This window comes from Aquarana catesbeiana, linkage group LG02 (genome assembly GCF_042186555.1).
Source record: "Aquarana catesbeiana isolate 2022-GZ linkage group LG02, ASM4218655v1, whole genome shotgun sequence".
Taxonomy (NCBI): Eukaryota; Metazoa; Chordata; class Amphibia; order Anura; family Ranidae; genus Aquarana; species Aquarana catesbeiana.
The window spans coordinates 310256248-310270934 of record NC_133325.1 but is presented as its reverse complement, the minus strand read 5'-3'; the positions used below and the strand labels follow the sequence as shown (position 1 = coordinate 310270934).

The 14687-nt window shown below is 43.2% G+C and overlaps 1 protein-coding gene across 2 annotated transcripts in view; it reads right to left on the bottom strand.

Annotated features, from left to right (window-relative positions):
• The window catches only part of LOC141127842 (ATP-binding cassette sub-family C member 5-like), a 151290-nt gene that overhangs the window by 84161 nt on the left and 52442 nt on the right, over window positions 1-14687 (bottom strand). The window contains exons 4-9 of one of the 2 annotated variants that reach the window (XM_073614677.1): window positions 14016-14163; window positions 11206-11439; window positions 9177-9350; window positions 8397-8544; window positions 6586-6734; window positions 2204-2311 (exon numbers count right to left, since the gene is read on the bottom strand). In XM_073614677.1, the coding sequence (XP_073470778.1) occupies window positions 2204-2311; window positions 6586-6734; window positions 8397-8544; window positions 9177-9350; window positions 11206-11439; window positions 14016-14163 (961 nt within the window). Of the gene's footprint in view, window positions 1-2203; window positions 2312-6585; window positions 6735-8396; window positions 8545-8775; window positions 8863-9176; window positions 9351-11205; window positions 11440-14015; window positions 14164-14687 lie in introns of those variants that run through there. The other variant, XM_073614678.1, reaches the window with a different exon arrangement.

The window sequence follows — 14687 nt, the reverse complement described above, 5'->3', positions numbered from 1 at the left end:
GGAGGATTGGTGTAAAGTGGTACATGGTGCCAGTGAGAGTGGCATCTTGTGTCCCGGGGGCCTCCCCACTGTCCTTTAGAGGCTGTGGAATGGAGGGCACGATGTTTCACACTTGGTGGACTTGCCAAAAAGTAAGAAGATTTTGGATCAGCACCTATAATTTTATACATCCGCTTACCCAGGTGAACCTCATTAAGTCACCTATATAGGCACTTCTGTGGCGCCCGGTGGAAGGGACTCCGGGATACAAACGATGGCTTGTAACATTAATTTATCTGGCGGCTAGAATTGCCATCGCCAGATCATGGAAATCTCCTACGATCCAGTTCAGCCTGGTTAAGTCTAAACTGTCCTGGATTATGGTGAATGAACGCCTTTTGGCAGGCCTAAATTATAAAATTGCCTTTTTTGATAAAATCTGGGACCCATGGATTAAATATCTCTCGGATGACGCATAGGACATTTACATTACGGTTGTCTTTACAAGCTAGAGTGCACACCTGTCTTTGTATTCTTCTCTTACTTCCCTCTTTTTTCTTATTTTTTAATACTCTTCTTCCTTTCTTTCCCTCTTTCTTGCTCTCCAAGACCTCTTGGCGAAGTTAAGTATTATACAGTACATTATGTGCCCATTTCGGTACATAGGAGATGTGCTGCGGTATGAGGATAACAGGGACATTGTTCAATCCCACTGATCCCCCATTCGTAGGGCCCTAGCAGAGGGGTTGATTATCTGTCAGAACACCACAGCATCATCCCCATCTCACCCCCGCGACAAGCTGTTTGGGGGAGAGATTAAATGTGATTGGGCAGGGGAAGGTATATTTTCGTTGTGCCCAAGTTTGGACCGTTATGAGATCTATGCATAGAGTAATTGGGAGGAGGAGCTACGTCCCGACGACACCGCGATCTTTACACCCGGAAGACACGGGTAGTTTTCTAGCCGGCCGGCGTTCCTGTATGCTTGTTTTTACAACTGATCTTGTAAGTGCAATCTATACTTTTTTCGTTCAATGAAACCTTAGATTTTATGCTATGTGGAGCCTTTTATCTCTTTTATGGGGACATATCCTACTCATTATGGTGTGAGTGGCGGAGAGAGTTCCGGGATTCGGATGACAACAAGTGTCTGCTGTACAGATCCCTGGCTGGGGTTGCAGCCATCCGCCCTTTAGGTCTCCTATAACCTAGAGACCAACTTTTTCTGGTAAGAGGCAGCAGTTTTGAATGGTGGAGGTCTGCCTACGCACCTTAGTCACTGCAGCAAGTTTTGGTTCTAATATTCACTCAGCACTTGGGGACACTCATCAATACGTTTTTGTGCTATAAAGCATGCACGGACTTTACTAATTATTGTTCCTGTATGGATATGGACTTTTGGTGGAATACTTAAGTTTGTTATCATTTTCACACTGTATAAATAATTATATATTTTTTACACTGTATATGTTTTATTGTTTTTGCACAGCTTTCATACACTGTTGCACTTTGCCTTAGTGTTCTAAGGCATTTTTTTTGTTCACATATAATCACTTATTTTTGAATTCAATATTTATATTTTTTCTTTTTTTTTCTTTTTTTCCTTTTTATGGACATAGAAAGCAATATCTGTGTTCTGCTTATTTAATATTTATATAATTGTCATTGCGGTGTATATATATACACTGAGTAGTACTATAATTATTTGCCCAGTGACCACTACTTATTTTCATAATTCTTTTTGATGCTGTAGGCACCTGTTTGTTGCCACTCTCATTTTTTAGCGCGACTTTTTGAATTTTAATCGAGTAATTCATGTTGACTATATGATGTTTCTCTATGTTAGGATTTTTTGTATTCTGATGCACAACTACTGTACCTTATTTGTAGTCAATGTACCTGTCGATTGTTACTTTTTCTACTGAAAATTCTCAATAAAAACATTGAAAAAAAAGATTCTGCTGGGGGTCTTGCTATGCAAAAGGGCAGTGGGACAAGAAAGTTAGGGCTTACATCCTACTTTTTGGTTTCGGAGTGAGTTAGGGATGTAATTAGTTCTTTAGCATTGCTGTTTCATTAAATTTGATGAAATGTCAGTTTTCTGTTTTTTGTTTTTTTTTACTGTTTTGGCTTGCACATTTTGGTGTGTTTAGAAACAATAGGTTTACATTTCACTTTGCTTTGAGGCTCCAAAATACAGTACATAAAACATTATTTCCCCCACCTGAAATCTGGAGATGGAAACTGAAGCTTCAGAAGCAGCTCTTACAGCCAATGGAATCATTTTGAGTGCAGAGGTCATTGAGTTGAATACAGTTACGACAGTGAATGCCTGTACACAACATTAAAAGAGGACAATTGCATTGTAATTGCCGTATCACTGTTTACGTTATACAAACATCCTAAGTGTGGGTTTAATCATTTGTTTTGCCTCTCAGCCACCCATAATTATATCAGGGAGTGCCTGAAAACTCCATTCATATATTGTAAAACTATGACAATATTACTTATTCTAGATGTTCACTTCACAAAAACAGTGTATAGAGAAGGTGGCTGCCCGATTCCTCAGGAGAAAAGGCAATTACGCGTACAGGTACATCTCAATTAGAATAACATTTAAAAGTTTATTTATTTCAGTAATTTAATTCAAAAAGTGAAACTAATATATTATATAGATTCATTACACACAGAGTGATATATTTCAAGCATTTCTTTCTTTTAATTTTGATGATTATGGCTTACAGCTAGCGAAAACCCAAAATTCTGTATCTCAGAAAATCAGAATATTACAGTACAATAAAAAAAAAAGGATTTTTAATACAGAAATGTTGGCTTACTGAAAAGTATGTCCATTTTTAGTACAGTATACACTTAAACCTCGGTTGGAGCTCCTTTTGCATGAATTAGAATTACTGCATCAATGCGGTGTGGCATGGAGGAGATCAGCCTGTGGCACTGTTGAGGTATTATGGAAGCCCAGATTACTTTGATAGCAGCCTTCAGCTCATCTGCATTGATGGGTCTGGTGTCTCTCATCTTCCTCTTGACAATACCCCACAGATTCTCTATGGGGTTTAGGTCAGGCAAGATTGCTGGCCAATCAAGCACAGTGTCACCATGATCAGTAAACCAGGTATTGGTACTTTTGGCAGCGTGGGCAGGTGCCAAGTCCTGCTGGAAAGTGAAATCGGCATCTCCATAAAGCTGGTCAGCATAGGGAAGCATGAAGTGCTCTAGAATTTCCTGGAAGAGGGCTGTGCTGTCTTTGAACTTCACACTGGACCTCATGCAACTTGGATTCTGTGCCTCTCCACCCCTCCTCCAGACTCTGGGACCTTGATTTCCAAATGAATTGCAAAATTTACTTTCATCAGAAAAGAGGACTTTTGATTACTAAGCAAAAGTCCAGTCCTTTTTCTCCTTAGCCCAGGTAAGACTCTTCTCACGTTGTCTCTGGTTCAGGAGTGGCTTGACACAAGGAATGTGACAGTTGTAGTCCATGTCCTGGATACATCTGTGTGTGGTGACTCTTGACTCCAGCCGTAGTCCACTCCGTGTGAATCTCCCCAAAATTCTTGAATGGCCTTTGATTCACAATCCTCTCAAGGCTGCGGTTATCCCTGTTGTTTGTGCACCTTTTTCTACCAAACTTTTATCTTTCCTTCAATGTTGCATTAATATGCTTGGATACAGCACTCTGTGAACAGCCAGCTTTTTTAGCAATGACCTTTTGTGACTTACCCTCTGTCGGGGTGCACATGGCAGCAGACAAATTTGCCCCTCTAGATGTACTCCAAAGCGCAGAAGTACACTTATTCCCTTTGCTCATAGGAAACGAGCATTGGCGCATAGAAGTGCGCATGCGCAAACTGGCATGCAAACAGCAGCCATCGCACATCCCTGCGCGCGCCAAACGTTTGCGTGCACCCGTGCGCACCTGCATGCACCCGTGATTGACGCTGGCACCAAACAGTCTATTTAACCCAGCCAGTACCTGCCTCCAGTGCTGCTTCATCTCAGATCCTGTGTGTCCTGTTACCTGTGAAACCTGAGTCCTGATCTCTGTGTTAACCCGGCTTGTTTTGACCATCCCTTGAACTCCACCTGCATTGACCTCGGCTTGTCCTGTGACCCTTCTTCTGCTTTCTCCCTTGGCTCCTGTTTGCACTCATCTGGCTCCAGACCCGGCTTGTCTCCTGACTATGTTCCTGTACCCTGCTGTCAGGAGGCACAGGCCGCCTCCGTCCGCCGGGCTCCAGGACGCATGCGCGGAGGACTCACGCTACGCCGTACACCCGTTCGCGGCCCGATGGTGCGGCGCGCGCGGGTGCACGGCGGTCCCCGTGTGCGCGCCGTGGCCGTGCGGGTGCCCGCCGGAGGGCTACATCTGACGGCTCCAGCACCCAATCGGGTTGCTGGTTTGTCGTCAGCTGTACCCTGTTCCCTGTACCTGCTACTATTCCCTGTATAACCAAGTGACTGTGTGCTGAACCCTCTGCCTGATCAACGGATTACTCTCTGCTTGCCTGATACCCCTGACCTCTGCCTGATTAACGGATTACTCTCTCTGCTTGCCTGATACCCCTGACCTCTGCCTGATTAACGGATTACTCTCTCTGCTTGCCTAATACCCCTGACCTCTGCCTGATTACCGGATACTCTGCCTGCCTGATACCCCTGACCTCTGCTTGATTAAACGGACTCTGCTTTGCCTGATACCCCGGTACTGACCACTGCCTGAATTACGGACTTTTGCTCTGCTTGATACCCCGGTTCTGACCTCTGCCTGAATTACGAACTTGCGCTGCCTGATACCCCGGTTCGGATCTAACCACTTGTCTTTGCAGTTCCTCAGTACCCAACGTCTACCCGGACCTCCCTCCGGCCCTTCAGGAATCCCACCACTACCGGAAGTCCGTGCCTCCGCGTGCCCCCAACTCCTGTATCACTTCCAGGGGTCGGGTGCGCGTGGTCGTAAGGGCGAACCGCTCTCGGCATCTTGGCCTCGGTGAGTATACGTCTTGACACCTGCATCTGACTGTCTTGCCGTGTATGGCCCAGCCTGCCTGACCCTTCTATCTGTTGCCATCATCTGCACCAGCTGCTTGCCAAGAACCTTCTGGTATCTTCTCCAGTCATCCAGGACTTCCGCCCTGCTGCCTGCAAGATTCCTTGGCACTTGTGTGACTCTGCACTCCGGCGCCTTCTGTTCACATTATCAGAGGCCCTGAGTCAGAGGTGTAAGGGAGGCCTTCCTCGTCTATTCAGGCTCTACTACCAGGTACGTGATACCCTCCTTGTGGAGGGTGTCAATAACTGTCTTCTGGACAACTGTCAAGTCAGCAGTTTTCCCCATGATTGTGTAACCTACTGAACCAAACTGAGAGACCGTTTAAAGGCTCAGGAAACAGGTGAGCAAATAAAGATCTGGATAGCCGCACTCCAAAAATAGTAATTTCCTTTATTGAAGATACTGTCCGTACAACACAATAAAAATGCAAACTGCTAACGCGTTTCACACCGCTCTCACTGGTGCTTAATCATAGCTATGGAAACTACTATTTTTGGAGTGCAGCTATCCGGATCTTTATTTGCTCATATGCATTCTACCTACTGAGCCAGCAACCTTGGCAAGGAAGGTGTTATTTAGGTATAGACGTCTAGAGAGGGTTTTTCTTCTTATTCAAACCCTTACAGGTGTTTTGAGTTAATTAGCTGATTAGAGTATGACACCATGAGTCTACAATATTGAACTTTTTCACAATATTCCATTTTTCTGAGATTCTGAATTTTGGGTTTTCACTAGCTGTAAGCCATAATCATCAAAATATAAGAAAGAAATGCTTGAAATATACCACTCTGTATGTAATGAATCTATAGAATATGTGAATTTCACTTTTTGAATTAAATTACTGAAATAAATTTACTTTTTGATGATATTCAAATTTTTTGAGATGCATCTGGATATTATAACATAACATGTTTACATTTTCATATAATTGTTTGAAGTCCATTAAAATATGATATGAGCAAGTAATGTTTTGGCTTTTTGTCCAGTAGAGTAGGGATGGGCTATAGAAGGGCTACTTTTATGCAGCTGGCTAGATTAGACATGTATTGCAATATATATGTGAAACAGGAATCACAGTTTTATGTAAAGTGTGCTAGAAGGGTCCATAGCAGTGTTCACAGTGTTAACTGAAACTTTTGTGTGGTAGCACATAACCACCCCCCTCTAGCATTTCATATAATATACTGTATATGTAAGCAATCTGGATTTTAGTACAGACATTCATAATTCTACTGTAGAGTAGTCAAGCCAGTGGTCAGATCTGTGTTTGTTTACCCAATATTGGCACTATTTACTGTACTTACTAAAGTATGATATAAGCAAGGAAGAATTTGGTTTGATGCACATGGCCAGCTTGAACATTTATTGCAATATATTGAACCATGAATTTTTATGCAAACGTTTGCTAGAAGTATGTAAGGGTATATAGCAGTGTGCAGATGGTAATTAAAAACATTTTCATATAAATAAGTCCAGAATATAAATTGACATACTATACTCATGTCATGTCAATATACCACTGCCACATTTCTTACCTGTGGTGCTGTCAGATCATATCCAAGAGCCATATGTAATGAAAATGTGCAGACACTAGCAACCACAACCACCACTGGGGCTATTCCTGAGGTGACACTCTGCACATAGCCCGCCTTCTCCAGAAAGGATTTCTCTGCATTTCTGATAGCTAAAGTGGTGAAGTACAAATAAACAAGTAATAAATAAAAATAAATAAATAAGAAAAAAAAAAAAAAGAATTGTCAATAAGGAGGAGGTTGTAATCTTGAATGCAGCAATTTTTTCTTTCCTGCAGCATGCAAGATGCCTTTCTGAAAATGTAAATAATGATATATTGGTAATGCTATTGCATATACTGGCTTATTTAAATCCTCAGTTGAGCCAATCGTGATATTTCACATTCTAATAGATACTTGACTGTTGAACCATCAAACTGATGTTTACAACCTCACACATTGTCTGGATTGGCAGTTCCCATTTCCGCATACCTTCCAAGTTATTGTGAAGGGTTCCTACTATCCTGCTAGATTTTTTATTTATTTTATGCTATGTGGGGATTGCAACAAAAATTTTAGGTCCTTCCCCCCAAATAGGTCAAAGCAGGGACTGAGCCAACAAGAAGATCTCATCACCTCTTAAAGAGATATATAAAGCCCATGAGTGACCCATTAGATTCCATTCCAATCTGAGAAAATACTTTAATAAGGCAGTGTATAATGTAATGACTTATAATGCTCACTAATCATCAGGAATAACTTTTTTGGACATCTGACAACAGTTACCTGGGATCTGAATTACTGCTACAGGTCACTATTGGTTTATTTCGCAAAGTAACTGCACTTTTTCAAATATTTTATTTCAACCACAAAAGGCGGGTCCAGGGTCACACAACAACCACATGTATCCATTAACATTACAGACACAGTAAGGCCCCTTTCACACATGCGGACAGTATGTCCGTATTTCATCCATCCGTTTTCGGATGAAATACGGACATACATGCATCCCTATGGGATAGCGGGTGTCAGCGGATGTACATCCGCTAACACCCGATGTTGTCCGGCTCCGCTCTCGTCCGATTCTGCGGACGGAAGAAAATCCTATTTTTCTATCCGTCTGCAGAGCGGATCGGAGGAACACGGACAGACGGTCCGTGTTCCTCCGATCCCCCATAGGGGAGAGCGGAGATCTGACAGGGCGGTCCCTGCACAGTGTGCGGGTCCCGCCCTGTCATCTGCCTGCTCAGCTGGGGAAAGCGGAGCGATCCCCGCTGAGCAGCGGATAAACACGGGGCGGATCAACACGGATCCGTCCCGTGTGAAAGGGGCCTTAGATGATAGACAGTTATCTGGCTATTAAGTCAGGTCACACGTATCATACACAATGTACGTTTGGTGAGTGCATTATACCCGTTTTATAACAACCAAGGAATAAACCTCAGGAACCACTTCCTGAGTCGCCTCAACCATTTTCCATTTTCTAAATTGTGAAAAATATAGCAAGAAAGAGAAGATAGCTAGGACTAAGTATAGAGATAAGAAAACGAAAGGGGGGGGGGGGGTCCTGGGTAGTAAATAGGCAGCTACAGTAATGTCCTGATATTATGTTTATGTATGTCTATCAGAGTTAAGTAGGGTGTAACTGCACTTTTTATCATATATGCAGTATATACAGTGTATATATATATATATATATATATATATATATATATATATATATATATATATATATACATATGTATACATATATATATATAAGCTCATACACACATACCACTGCACCACTTAACACCAATATTGTTTCCCGGCAATAAGGAAGAAAATATACCCACCTTGAATATTACGCATAAAAGTGTTTTCCCATGCATACATCTTAATAAAGCGAATGCAAGTTAAAATTTCATTCATAGCTCTCACTCTCCGATCTGTGATTCTAATACCCTTTTTCCTAAAGTAAGCAGTCAATTTTGAGGCCAGCATCTAGAGGAAAGTAAAAGCATTATAACGCATAAACTGCGATTACATGAACAACTTTTTATAAGCTTTCTTTATTAAGCACAAAAATATTCTGCAAAGTAAAATTATATTAACATTTACCAAAAATACAAATTATTGAGAAAGCCAATAAGACATTGTATATATGTATTGTACAAGAGAACCCACTGTGGGGTCGCATGACAATGAGCAGGTGGCAGAGAACTGTCCCCATACCTCAGCAGATTAAATTCAAACAGCTGCCTCTGAGGTGACCTTGTCACAAGCTGGCAATGGGATGGGATTGTACTATTTCTACCAACACTGTTTCCAGAAACAAAAGGCAGACATTGGTAAACAGTTATTTATATAATATATGCATCAGCTAAACCATACATCCTGTTCTCCATAAAAATACCTATAAATTGTCTATAACGCATTCATGAATAATGAAAATAATGCATATTGGATATTGAACTTTGTACTACCTTTTACAAGTTACAATATTTAGGCTATACAATGCCTTTGTAATTAATAAATAATGTATTTTGGTGGCATTGTAATCCAAAACGTATCCCTTACATTACAATCATGAAACTCTTTTTGATATGCAGTAAATAGACAAAAGTCCATCTTACCATTAATGGATAAAACACAATGAATGCAGCAGAACCTATCAATGCTGTTGGTCCAAGGAACATTGCAGTGTATAGCAGTCCCATGAGAGCAATGAAAGGACCAGCAGCTAACATACAGCCTATGGAGGCTGCTTCATAAAGCCGATGACCATCACTAGAGCACATATTAATAAGCTGCAAGACAAAATACATAACTTTTTTTTAACAAATATTAAATACACCAAACAAAAAAATCATTCCTACTTCATCATTACAGTTAGTCCCCTACATACAAACCTTCAAGTTGTGAACTTTCAAAGATGCAAACAACATGTGAGTTAGTTAGTTAGGAACCTATTACAGTATGTTATTGGGCCAGTTGAGTTGGTTGGGTACCTAGGCTAATTTTGTTGCACGTACAAACAAATGAGGCCATAAAAATCTGTCCACAAAGCCATTCTCATTATGTGTATTGCTTATTCCTATATATATTTCAGAATATTTGTGGCTACTTATGACAAATGCCTGCCTGCCCTAGGCAGGTGTGGGGGTCATAAAACCTGGGATTATGTAACACTCAGCATTTCTTAGCAGGAGATTAATGAGCAACAGGCACATAAGCCCTAAAAATACAGAGACAAAATTTAGGTGCCGCTCAGGTAGAGAGGTCCATCTAGACTGCTATGAGTGCAGGCAGGGACAGAGAGCTCATCCTAGCTCCAAGCTGTGCTAATGTCAAAGGAAAAGATCCATAAGCCACACATCATGAAGCAGACCCATGTGCGTGGAGTGAGGTGGATGGCAGACTCAGCCCGGACTCCAGCCAGGCCACACCTCCAACACATTTCACTCCGCCCCTTGGAGTTTAATCATGGGGAATGGGTTGTGGATGATTAAGCTCCAAGGGGCTCAGCAAAACTCGATGGGGGTGTGGCCTCGCTGGAGTTCGGGCTGAGGCTGCCATTCATGTCGCTCAATGCAGGTGGGTTTGATTCATGGTGTACGTCTTATGGATCTTTGATATTGCCCCAAAATTGCAGCAATAAAATATCAAGGAGTTCAAATGTCTATCAGGGTATCAATTCGTTAATTTAGGACGGTTTCACATGGCACATAACAAATTCCTGAATATTCAAAAGCCTCCGAATATCTAACAGATACAGTAAAATCCCGACATCCAGTCTGAACCCATCCAGAAGAGACTAGTCATAGCCAAAACAGACTGGACCCATTGAGGTTGATTTACTAAAACCGGAGAGTGTAAAATCTGGTGCAGCTGTGCATGGTAGTCAATTAGCTTCTGACTTAGGCTTGTTCAATTAAGCTTTGACAAAAAAAAAAACTGGAAGCTGGCTTCTATGCAGAGCTGTGCCAGATTTTGCACTCTCCAGCTTTAGTAAGTCAACCCCATTGTATCACTTCTTTAACAGTGAGTATTTCCCAGAAGGGGCTTTAAACATAGTTGTTGTTACCTTTACAGACAATGACTATCCCTCTGAAGAACAATTTAGTTAAAAGTACATGAAATTATTTCAGGTCTACTGGCTTTTTTTAAAGAGCCAATACAAACAGCAACGGTGTGCAGTAACCCATAGCAGTAAATTTAGATATTGCTTTTCTTTCTTTGAGTGCAAAACTAAATACTGAATATTATTGTATGCAGTCATATTTTTCAGTAGCCTATTAATTCAAGCCTTTTGCATTAAAAGCTACATTATGCTTTGAATGTAAAGAGAAAAATACACGTCCTAAGTTTCATTGAAGCAAAAGCATGCAGTTCTTTGATTCTCCTTTAACCTGGCAGTGTAATTTGAAATCTAAGTATTTGCATACCGATGACCATTTTCAGTAAGCGATGCTGTTTAGTTGAATATTTTAAACTCTACTTCTCCCAAAACCTTATGAAGCAAATGCTAAAGCAGTAATTAAAGGTTCCCTCCCAGGAAGAGCAATATTTGGAGAACCATGAGTCTTTTGAGTACAAAGTACACTAGTATTTATTCACAAACAGGACCCCGACGTCTCCAAGCACATTAGCCAGTGAATTTACCTCTCCAGTTGATACATCCTTTGTTTCTTTGAGTCTCAGGATCTTTCGAAAAGCCAGGGCTAAAACTGCTCCCTTCAGTCGAATTCCAGTTCTGTAGTTCATTGCCCAGCTCATTGCAAAAGACCAAGACCTAAGGAGCTCTGCAGCAAAAATGCCAAAGGAAAGAAGCAACCCATAAAGAAGATTGGATTCCAATGCCTCTGAGTACTCAAGTAGTGCTCTGATGAAGATTGCCTTTAAACAAGCAGAAGCATATTTCAAAAATGATGAAGTGGTTAATATATGTGTTTTATCTCCTTTATAAATGGAGTTCATAGCTGTGTCCTATGTATGCGCTCTCAGTAATGTTTAATTGGAAAATGTTCAAATGTCTGTCCTACCTATTTATTTGTGTGGCTCATTGCTGATAGTTTTCTATAAGCAAGACAGTCATATTTTAATCTCCAAATAGGAATTAGTCCAGTGTACAGAACCAAAAAATAATGTCTTGTCCTCAAGCGGACACTGTCCATTGGTAGTAGCATGTCATCTAAAGCTATACACTAAAGGGCCATACACACGATCGGACTTTTTGACAACAAACATGCAAATTAGCTGTTTTGGAGCAACATCCGACCGTGTGTACGCTCCATCGGACAAACTTTTTCAGTTTCCATCGGACTTTTGTTCGCTGTGCGAACGGACAAACTTTCCGGCAACAAATGTCCGATGGAGCAAAGTCCGATCGTGTGTACACAAAGCCATCGGACTTTTGTACAAACTACAGTACGCAGCCGCGAGAATGTTTCCAGCGCGATCGGATCGCGCTGGTTCTCGGCAGCAGGGTACTGTACATCTCGCGCTAGCTGCAATAGGAAAAACACATTTTCCTACTGCGGCAGGCGCGAGAGGGAATTCCCCTCTGGAGAATACCAAGCCTTCGGTCTGGTATGGATTTTAAGGGTAATCCCCTACGCCAAAAAAAACGGCGTGGGGGTCCCCCCAAAATCCATACCAGACCCTTATCCGAGCACGCAGCCTGGCCGGTCTGGAAAGGGGGTGGAGACAAGCGAGCGCCCCCCCTCCTGAGCCGTACCAGACCGCATGCCCTCAACATGGGGGGGTGGGTGCTTTGGGGGAGGGGGGCGCCCTGCGGGCCCCCCCACCCCAAAGCACCTTGTCCCCATGTTGATGAGGACAAGGGCCTCCTCCCGAGGTCTGCGGCCGGGGGGCTTATCGGAATCCGGGAGCCCCCTTTAATAAGAGGGCCCCCAGATCCCAGCCCCCCACCCTATGTGAATGAGTATGGGGTACATCGTACCCCTACCCATTCACCTAGGGACATAAGTGTCAATAAAAAACACAGTACACAGGTTTTTAAAGTAATTTATTAAGCAGCTCCGGGGTCTTCTTCCGACTTCGGGGGTCCTCTTCCGACTTCGGGGGTCTCTCCAGCATCTTCTCCCAATGTCCGCATCTTCTGCCGACTCCATCACTATCTTCTGCCGCTCTTTTGCCAGCGGTGGCCCGGACTTCTGGATCGTCTTCTTTCCTCTTCTCTTCCAGAGATGTTGACACGACGCTCTCTCCAGCTGGAATGCTCTCTGAGCGCTCCGCAACGGACTTATATAGGCGGTGACCCCGCCCCTATGACATCACAGTCCCGGGGCATGCTGGGACTGTGAGGTCATAAAGGGGGCATGGTCATAGGATGACATGACCACGCCCCCTTATGACCTCACAGTCCCAGCATGCCCCGGGACTGTGATGTCATAGGTGACCATGCCCCCTTTATGACCTCACAGTCCCAGGGAGAAGACGCCCGAGAGACCCCCGAAGTCAGAAGAGGACCCCCGAAGTCGGAAGAAGACTCCCAAAGTCGGAAGAGGACCCCCGAAGTCGGAAGAAGACCCCGGAGCTGCCTAATAAATTACTTTGAAAACCTGTGTACTGTGTTTTTTATTGACACTTTTTTCCCTAGGTGAATGGGTAGGGGTACGATGTACCCCATACTCATTCACATACAGTGGGGGGCCGGGATTTATTAAAGGGGGTTCCCGGATTCCGATAAGCCCCCCGCCCGCAGACCCCGACAACCAACGGCCAGGGTTGTCGGGAAGAGGCCCTTGTCCTCATCAACATGGGGACAAGGTGCTTTGGGGTGGGGGGGCCCACAGGGTGCTTCCCACCCCCCCATGTTGAGGGCATGTGGCCTGGTACGCCTCGGGGGGGGCGCTCGCTCGTCCCCACCCCCTTTCCTGACCGGCCAGGCTGCGTGCTCGGATAAGGGTCTGGTATGGATTTTGGAGGGACCCCCACGCCGTTTTTTTGGCGTAGTGGATTACCCTTAAAATCCATACCAGGTCTAAGGGCCTGGTATGCCCCTGGAGGGGAACCCATGACAGTTTTTTATTTAAAATTTGGCGTGCAGTTCCCCCTCAAGATTCATACCAAACACAGTGCCTGGTATTGGCGGGGATCCAACTGTGTGAACCCGGCTTCCAAGGTGTCAATCTCGCCAATAAAAGTGGCAAGATTGACACAATATCAGACAACAATAAAGAAGTTGACCAAAGGGTGGTGGTAAAGAGCTGAAAAACCACGTGATTTGGTGAAAGTTGGCTGGAAAAGTCCTGTCGTCTGTATGCAAGACAAACTTTTGGGCAACGCCCTTTGTACAAAAATCCAAGGGAAAGTTTGTACAAAGTCCTATCGTGTGTATTGGGCTATAGACACAAATTAATATAGCACTGTAAACACAAATTCATCATTAAATGATATCCACCTATGCCTGCTATAACAATAAATTAGGTATAGAAACAGGAACTTACAGGCCCAATAAAGTTTGCTGCCATTGTGACAATCAGACACAACAAAGCCAACAGGGATCTTGTCTGACAAAACCGCCATAACACCTTTCGCAGGGATGCTTTTGTCTTCCCACATTTCTCCAGCTCTGCTTCCCAAAGACGATGTAACCTGACAATAGGAAGGATACAGAAACAAGTGAAACCAATTAGTTTGCAAACTTACAACTTAAACCTTTTTGAATAACAAAAAGAGAAGGTTAGAAATGTAATATTACTACTATCTAACAATTCCTGTACTCCATAAACTTTAATAATAGCATGAACTTGTAGGTAGGTTGCCTACTGGTTATTTAGATAGTGATGACCCAGGCTGGGAAGGGGTTAAAGTTGAACTTTGCTGCTCCTGGCTTTTTTTGGGTCCAGCCTATCCACCTGGTATTATAAAAAGGGGGAAGGATGAGATCCAAGGGTTCCCCCTCAAGAGAATGCCGTAATTGCTGCAGACAAAGACTGCTGCACCTGGATTCCCGGGAAGCTCCGGGGATCCAGAGACCTACCAGTTCTAGAGAACACCAAAATGTGGACTTCTACCTTATGTAGGTATTGCCTGGGCCACCTAAAAGAGTTGGAGGACACTCTAATGCATTTGTTCACATTGGACTGTGTTATCCAAGTATTCAAGTAAAAGTTGCA